Source organism: Nicotiana attenuata, chromosome 12 (genome assembly GCF_001879085.1).
Source record: "Nicotiana attenuata strain UT chromosome 12, NIATTr2, whole genome shotgun sequence".
NCBI lineage: Eukaryota > Viridiplantae > Streptophyta > Magnoliopsida > Solanales > Solanaceae > Nicotiana > Nicotiana attenuata.
The window spans coordinates 50,572,004-50,581,202 of NC_032000.1; the positions used below are offsets into that span (position 1 = coordinate 50,572,004).

Here is a 9,199-nt window from a genome sequence, read left to right on the forward strand (position 1 = left end):
AGCACTGACAATCTCGTCTAGCGTACGGAGGGGACCTCAGTTGGCGGACAGCAACTGCACTGACATCAGTTGCCTAGCCTTACGTCGCCCTTCCAAGGAATCTCAGGAAGGCGCCGCGTAACACGTATCATGCTAAAGGGCCTTTCAAGTTCTGCTTTCATTAGGGGTTCAAGAGGCTCATTGTAGCTACTAGCTACCATTCCTCTTCGACTTAATTGATAAAAGGGGTGGACCAGATGCTTTCTGCATCCTCGATTACCAATCGAAGGAAAATAGGTTAATAGCCACTGCCGTTGAAACTAAATCTGACTAAATTTAGCGCTGCATCAAATGTAGTTCAAACAGCATCTCACAGTTATAGAAACTATAAACAAGCAGAACTGTTGCAGAGCATTTATTATATTTCCGAACAAATTGGATTACCGCTTCTAAGGTAAGATGAGTATCTAGGATACCTACGTACACTCACTTAAAAGGTCAGAATTGACAGTGCTTGAAAGCTATAATTGCTAACAGATTCAGATCCAACATCTGGTAGATACAAGGTAAAAGTAACTATACATTCGTGTCAAAAGAATTATCTAAGCCCTGCCAAAAAATTTCCTTCGGGTTATGTAGGCTGTATCTTCGAGAATTACTTGTTCGTATCAATTGGACAACTCTCCGCATAGACCAACCACATGCAAGCGCAAAGTGTGGCATAGTTTGTGAGTGTTATCCTTGTGATTTGATTATAACTTCCAAACAAACATCTGCAAACTAGTGTAATTCAGAGACATACAGAGACACGACGATATAAGCCAAATGTTCCAGTTCTGAATTTATTCAACAGATTTTTAGTGGGTGACGTACATACCTGACTGAAGCAACAAGGTATGGAAAATAAAGTCGGAACAGAAGCTACTGCCATGGTTGTGATAACGAAACGCTGGGAGTTGATGCCTCCTGTCCTTGTTTGCCATGTATAGCAGAATTTAGCACGTTGTACTGCTGGTTTACAGAGTCATAAAGTGCCTTTGTGTAGACCATCTTAGCCTGCATTAAGAACAGTATCCACTCTTAAGCCCTTCACATTAGGTGCAGTTTTCTAAAGCTTTCATGGATTCATCTCCAATTTCCTTGATCCAAAAGACCAACCACAACACATTACCCCACTATTTGGAAGGAGGGGGGAGGAAATAGCAGCTTTGAATGATGACAGTTGATTGAAAGAAAACAAAAGTGCCAGCGGCATCTCATAAAAATAAGATGCATATCTTGGGCTGTAAAATGGGACATCAATCTGAGATAGAAAGACCCATGGAACTAGAATATTACAGAGAATTCTTACTGTGAAAGAAAGAATACACTGAATTGGTGAAATCATTTCCTTTAGTGATCGATAGGAAGCAGAGGCAAGTGGGAAATGTTTGAGCTTCAGGTCGGAAAGCAGTGAAATTAGTTTAACCATCTTCTTTACTGAATGACAGAAAAGAGAGACAAAAGAAGAATGTTTGAGCTATAGGGCTGAGAGATTGTGGGACGAGGAGAAGAATTTTGAAACAGAAAACTGAAACTATAGAAAGAGGTAGAAAAACAAATTGTACAACTGCCAAGTACAGCAGCCGAACAGCTTTGGTAAGCTTAAAAATAAAAGAGAAAATACAGGAATGAAGGTTGACAGACAAACAAATCAGTTAACACCTAATGGAGGTGGCTTTATATTGGAAATTAGTTGAACTGAAGTCTCACCAACTGCCTACATTATTTAACACTCCAGGAAAATTCATCATTCATTTGAATTCCATGGAATACTATAATTTCTTATTAGCACATTAGAAGGTACATTTCAGTCTTGTTTGTTAAAGAATAAAAAAGATCATAAATTTCCATCTTTGCTTCTTTTGATATGGAAACAGATTTCACAGTCCTCAGCAAGCTACAAATGCATATTTAGCTTCAATTTACAGAAATAACTTAACAAGAAATGAATTAAATAAAAACAGTGTCCAATAAATGTTTTACTTGCACACTGATAGTTGCTGTGGAGCTTTTCTTCTTAACTTTCCACTGTCAAGAGAATAGCTCAACTGAAGGAATCAAAACTTCTAGGAACACGGGTCTTAGCAAAGATCAATAACGTTCATTTTGATCACCTGTTAATTTGGTCTCAAATAGGAAAAAGAAAATGCGTATGAAAAGTGGATTTTTGTCCAACTTTCCTTCTCCTTTCATTCTCTGTTAAATCAAAATAGTTTTTTTTTTTTTTTACTTTCTCTTTAAATGATGGTGGTGTCCACGCCAGCTTGAGTATTAAATACAATAAGTTCCCTCAAGTATCCCAACAAATATTCACTAAACCTCTCATTAGGCTGCAGAATTTAGTCCAAAAAGAGCTTCCAATAATTAAACGAAATGAACCTCTAACAACTAACCTCTTCAGGGTCTTCCAAAGCACCAGCAACCTGATGAAAATCAATTTTGGGCCCCACGGATATGCCAGTTCCATGAAAAGATATTATTCTTTTCTCTCCAATATTTTTCTCAACCTGTACGTAAGCAAGCAGGGGTATATAAAAATGTACAAGTCATTACAGAAACAAACATAGTTGTCACATAAACCAACCTGGGGCGGAGGGGGCATAATATCATAGCATAATATTGCTAGAGGATAAATGTGACCAGGGACACCAGCATGTTCTACAAGCCTTCTCATGTTGTCTGTTGAGGAAGCATCAAATGGCGCCTGAAGAAAGACAAGCAAAAAGAGTCAACCGCGCGTTGGACAGAATCAATCAATCAACTATGCAACAGTCTCAGATCAGTTGGAACCTGTTAATATCATTATGGGTTCTCTAACCTACCACTTATCCCTTCACAAATAATTAGCTTAGGCCCAACTGGTATTACCTATATGGATCCTTGGCTAATTTGGATACAATAACAAAAGCATCTCTTAACTAAAGCATCATGGCAAGGTTCATAAATACCAAAACATTTGAAACCAATTGTTCATCATACATAGGTACACACTATATATAGATATATTATATGCCACGAGAAAAAAGAGAAATTGTCAGAGCTAAACATTATCCTAGAACTGTCACAAGGCAAATGAGAAGTTTATTGCTGAACATACAGAATAGAAGCAGTAAACCATAGTATGTACCTTTGCTATATCAAGAGGATAAAAACAGTTAACTCTGCCTTAAAAGTTACTACCGTATGAACAACCTCACTTAGGAAGCGGCTACCGTCAGAAACAAAAATTGTTGACACAATACGTCGGACAAATCTAATTTACCCTCTAAAGAAGTTCATCTAGCGAGAACCAATCAAGAGCAGCAGATTATTTAATCAGCGGATGATTTTCTTTAGATGGCACTTACCCTTATTTAGAAAAGACTGGCTGACTTCCTGGTTTTCTTATTCAAAGAAGGGAAAGACGGAGAAGAAAGCACACACGGGAAAGAGAGGGAAAGCTCCTACTGAAGCCATCAAGTTACATATAAAACAAAGTGATATCTTATGTGCAAAAGGCGATTAATGCAGAGAGTACAGAGGTTTCCTTCAATCTGGTGGTCTCAACCAAGGAAAAAACATTACAGCTCACGGCATCAGTTAGCGAAATCAGGGTGGTTGCCCTGTTGTGAAGACAACTAAATGCTATTGTTACTTATTTCACTTGATATCGGCCTTCTTAGCGCTGCTTCTGCCTACTACTATTCTTTTGTTGTGCTTCCTGGACAAAAGCTAGTTAGCGTTTTCGTTTTTACTTACAATTCAAGTAATATTAGTTATTTGTGTAAAGCAACAATTCGTCAACCCACTAACATTTTTAGTTGCTTATTTTTTTAGTTTTCATACAGTCGGTTACCTATGCAAATTGGCATGAGATGTAATCCAGAATATGTGGGAGCCTTCCGCTGTTGCCTAGGCAGGGAAAGCATATTTCCCCCAAAGGTATTAAGAATCAATTAACAGAATGAATACGGCAATAACACATACTTCCTCCATTTCAATTTATAACAGTTTTTCTACTTTGGGGCTTCCCAAAGTGTTTTCACCACTCCACTGGTATTGTTACTTTGTACAACATACAACAATTCAAATTCATTTTACTATTCCAATTTCAAATTTTCAGCGATTTTTTCTTTATCAAACTAACTGTTAAACCATTATATTTTTTTCCTCTACTACCACTAATAAAATACAGAGTCAAACTAACATCTGAAACTCTTCCTTCGTTCAAACAGAGTCATATAGAATGAAACTGAGAAAATACATTATCATGAAAGAATGTTGGCCACGCTTATAAAATGTAGAATATAAAAACTAAAATATAGGGAAACAGAACAATAATCAAAATCAAAAAAGAAATCTTACTGGATACCATTCTTTTGTAACAGGGTTTGGCCTATCTCTTCCACCACTAGGAGCAATCCATATTAGTTTTGATCCACCCCTGGACCACAAGTACATGTATCCTCAGATGTATGCTTCCATCAATGGGGCAATAATGGGCTATCTCGAATTGCCAAAAGTATATATATCCTAAGATGTTCTCTTGTATTATTATGTGAACAATGGCATTCAGTTACTCACCCAACACTTTAGGACTTAAGTATGAACCCGATAAAGTAGTCATATGGTGGACGATAATTGATTTCGCATATCCATATTCATGAGGAAACCTCCGTCTATCATATTTGTAGTATCTACTACACATTCCACATTAGACATCATTTTTACCACAACTTGCTCTTTGGTTTTCTTCCAGGCAGATTAATGAAGTGGGGTTGAACTCCCTCATGAAAATGAACTATCAAACATCTAATAAAACAAGCTTTTTCGATAGCTAGAGAAGATGAGACGAGATTGAAAATATAGGACCACATATGCAATATTAGGTTTAGCTTGCCATTTTTAATCATGTCCACTACACATAGACTTTAAAGAGAGAATCTTCCGTTTCATTTATAAAACTTAGCAGAGACAATCTTGATTAGAGATTGTCACAGATAATATTGGTAATAGTGTCTCCAGAATAGAACCCCGAGACTACCTGGCACCACAACTTGCAAAGTAAAAGCTTCATCAAAATACTCCAAAAAGGACAAAGCACTAGCAGCATAAGTACCTCAATAGCACAGCCATCTCCTTCAAGCTTCTTGTGTTTGCTCTCTTTTTCTTCTCGACGAGTTTGGGGTCATCACCCATATGTTTTTTTGAATAAACACAGAGGAGATTCCTAGACATAAAAGCTTGTCAGATGTCTAAAGTAAATGTGATTTCTGAACATACTTTGACAATGCTACTTATCTAATTAAGCACCTTCCCATGCTGAATGGCTTGCAAAGAGGATCAGTAATAACTCTATCTCCTGCAACATAGATCTGTTTACCAGTAAGCATAGATTAGTTAATTAAGCTGCTTGAGGTATAACTATCTTATAAAATGCAATTGGGTGAAAATGATTTTAACTATGTTCTCAGCAATGTATGGGTGCTTCAATTCAAGCAACAGAGCAATAACCGCTGGATCTGCTTCACTTTGGTGGTTTGACATCAAAACAACATTATCGCCCTGAAATTAGTTAGTATAAAGAGATACTGATTCAGTTAGGACAACAGCAGAAGGATCAAGATAAAATATAAAAAGCCATGCAACAGAAGAACTGTCCCCTTATCCGAAAATAAAAGAAACAAACAGAAGAACTGGGCAAACATATCAACTAACAAGTTTGAGCTTTTTTAACAGTAACAAAGTACGAAAAGGAAATATCAAGAAAAGAGCCAAGACTTCACAGTAAGGTTTTTTTTTCTTTCTTTTTTTATAAATTTTTTATCTTTCTTCTGGACAAATTGTACCGCAAGCACTCAAGAGCTCTCCATATATAGTTAGTGCTATACAGCATCAATGAAGAATATTCCACTTTATAAGAAGATCCTTTTAGGCGTAAACCAGCGAATATCCAGGTGATAAATAAATAGCTGGTCCACCCACAACATCTTGAGCCAAGATTATTTATTTGTGTCTCTTTTTAATAATGAGCATATAATAATTTTGATGGATAAGGAGAGCACATAGTTATAACTAGCAAGTAACTTCTTTTGAAAGACGAAATGCATAAAATGAGAAAGACGTCTAAATTTTTTTAAGAAGACGGACAAGCCGGCATAAGATAATAGAAGCTCTGAAGTAGGAAAATTAATATAATTCAACCAAATACATAACGTATTAAAGCTTAGTTACAAAGTCTTATGGACATTCATCCCGCCAAGGAAGCTGCTGAATAGAGAGGAAATTAGGAAACATTATCTAGTACTTACAGTTAGGAAAATCCTGTAAGGAGGTAAAAAGCAAAGTCATGTTAAGCTTATGTGTTGAGAATGTGCTCTAGAAATTTTTTCCAGCATTACTTAATTATTCAAGGAAATTTACATGAAGGAGCTATAATGGTTTAGCAGATAGTATGCCAACTTCAGTTAGCAAAACCTTTCATCTGATTTACCAACACCACTTAAAGAGCCACACGGAAGCAGAGCCCAACCAGTACAAGAACAACAAGAGTGTTTTATGCTTGGACTGATTATTTCATGACAGGTCTCAACAGAGATCTCATGGAAAGTATAAAGTTTGAATTCGACTGTTTCACTTTAACCATAGTCCATGCAATATAGCTATCCCCTTATTCATACTATCACATGCACAGAAGAACATAATAAACAGTGACACACTGAAAGTCTCAAATAATGAACCTGCTTGAGCTTCTCTTCTATTTCACCAAAAACTGATATATTGCCAACATAAGAACTCCTAAAAAGTCAAAAATTCTAGAGGTTAGAGTCAGAAATAAATCATGATCTGCAGGGCACAAGGCTGTTTACTTCAATGCAAAAGGCCAAAGAGCTTGCTATTAACCACATTTGAAATGTATTCTCTAAAGCTGATCAAAAAATTTCTAATAAACGAGCCATGCCTATCCATAATAGAGATATTGTTCATCAGCGGCCCCTGGTAGAGGCATAGTGAGTTCCTTGAACAACACAACCATCTAACATCATACCTTTTTTATGAAAGACAATGTACCATGTAGAGATTAAAGGAAAAAGATAAAAGATTCTGATTTTATCAGATTTGTATGATCTTTAGGAGATATAGATGTAGATATTTTAGGAAAATGTTTAAACAGAAAATCCCTTGAAATCAGGAATCTCCTTGAGTCAAGGGATTGTTACCATCTTTTGTAGAACTCTTCTTTGTATAAATTCATGACTCTTGTACAGATTTGATTATTTGAATAAGAAGAATTATTTTTACTACTCAAACTTTCATGGTATCAGAGCCACCAGTGAAAGAGTACTGACTGCTGCTAGATTCAACCTCGTGCCATCATGAAGCCTAAGCGGTAGATACATCAAATTACTCATTCCAGTTAATTGTCCAACTAGCTAGAATGGACGGAATTATCTGGAATGGGCTCAAGCCGTTTAAACTGGCCATAGATGGAAAGNGGAAAATTTGGGGGATTTAGATACGGTAGAACTCAAAGGCCAAAAGCCGAAAGATTCAAAAGCCTAGCGACATGGAAGTCTGAAAACTTCACTCATCAGCGTATGGCTGATTAATTCCATGGAGCCATCTGTAGGTAAACCTTACCTTTTCCTTCCCACAGCAAAAGATATTTGGGAGGCTGTGAGAGAAACTTACTCAGATTTAGAAAATTTCTCACAAATCTTTGAGGTAAAAACAAAACTGTGGAAGTCTAGACAAGGGGAGCGTGAAGTTACTGATTTTTATAATGAGATGATGTCTCTTTGGCAAGAGTTAGATCAATGCTATAATGATGAGTGGGACTGTCCAACTGATAGTGTTAGGTTTATGAAAAAAGAAGAAAATGATCGTGTGTATTTATTTTTGGCTAGGTTAAATAAGGAGTATGATGAGGTTAGATCCCGGATTTTAGGAAAGAAACTGTGAGAAAGCACGGGAGAAAATATATTATTGATGTATATACATATGTTACAATGAGCCCTATATATATACACACATAACATGTCCTACTCCTAACATATATTGGATTAGGGTTATTTATTTACTCCTATTTACATGACTATTCTAACACTCCCCCTCAAGCTGGTGCATATAAATCATATGTACCAAGCTTGTTACATATGTAGTTAATACGAGGACCAGTGAGGGACTTGGTGAAAATATCTGCAAGCTGATCATTCGACTTCACAAACTTTGTAGCAATATCTCCCGAGAGTATCTTTTCTCTAACAAAGTGACAGTCAATCTCAATGTGTTTAGTTCTCTCATGGAACACTGGATTTGACGCAATATGAAGAGCAGCTTGATTATCACACACAAGTCCCATCTGACTAATCTCACCAAATTTCAACTCCTTGAGCAACTGTTTGATCCAAATTAGCTCACATGTCGCCATAGCCATTGCTCGATATTCTGCTTCTGCACTAGACCGAGCAACCACATTCTGTTTCTTGCTCTTCCAGGACACCAAATTTCCTCCTACCAAGACACAATATCCAGACGTAGAACGTCTATCAGAAGGTGATCCTGCCCAATCAGCATCTGAGTATCCAACGATCTGCTCATGGCCTCGACCCTCAAACAATAAACCTTTGCCTGGAGCTGATTTTATATACCGAAGAATGCGAACAACTGCATCCCAATGACTATCACACGGAGAATCCATAAACTGACTCACAACACTCACAGAAAAGGAAATGTCAGGTCTTGTCACTGTAAGGTAATTTAATTTACCAACCAACCGTCTATATCTTGCAGGATCGCTAAGAGGTTCCCCCTGTCCTGGCATAAGTTTAGAATTCGGATCCATCGGAGTGTCAACCAGTCTACAACCTGTCATTCCTGTCTCTTCAAGAATATCTAAGGCATACTTTCGTTGTGAGATCACAACACCTGAGCTAGACTGAGCGACCTCAATACCCAGAAAATACTTTAGTTTGCCCAGATCCTTAGTCTGAAAGTGTTGCAAGAGATGTTGCTTCAATTTAGTAATACCATCCTGGTCATTGCCGGTAATAACAATGTCGTCAACATAGACCACCAGATAAATACAGAGACTCGAGGCAGAATGCCGATAGAATACAGAGTGATCAGCTTCACTCTGAATCATGCCAAATTCTCGAATAACTGTGCTGAACTTACCAAACCAGGCTCGAGGAGACTG

The 9,199-nt window shown here is 37.2% G+C and overlaps 1 protein-coding gene across 2 annotated transcripts in view; it reads right to left on the minus strand.

The window, feature by feature from the left end:
- The window catches only part of LOC109235733 (glycerol-3-phosphate acyltransferase, chloroplastic), a 23,153-nt gene continuing 14,319 nt past the window's right edge, over nucleotides 366-9,199 (minus strand). The window contains exons 5-13 of one of the 2 annotated variants that reach the window (XM_019401960.1): nucleotides 6,741-6,798; nucleotides 5,464-5,565; nucleotides 5,314-5,375; nucleotides 5,120-5,230; nucleotides 4,366-4,444; nucleotides 2,606-2,725; nucleotides 2,415-2,528; nucleotides 857-1,035; nucleotides 366-759 (exon numbers count right to left, since the gene is read on the minus strand). In XM_019401960.1, the coding sequence (XP_019257505.1) occupies nucleotides 901-1,035; nucleotides 2,415-2,528; nucleotides 2,606-2,725; nucleotides 4,366-4,444; nucleotides 5,120-5,230; nucleotides 5,314-5,375; nucleotides 5,464-5,565; nucleotides 6,741-6,798 (781 nt within the window). In that variant the 3' untranslated portion in view covers nucleotides 366-759; nucleotides 857-900. The remainder of the gene's footprint in view (nucleotides 760-856; nucleotides 1,036-2,414; nucleotides 2,529-2,605; nucleotides 2,726-4,365; nucleotides 4,445-5,119; nucleotides 5,231-5,313; nucleotides 5,376-5,463; nucleotides 5,566-6,740; nucleotides 6,799-9,199) is intronic. The other variant, XM_019401959.1, reaches the window with a different exon arrangement.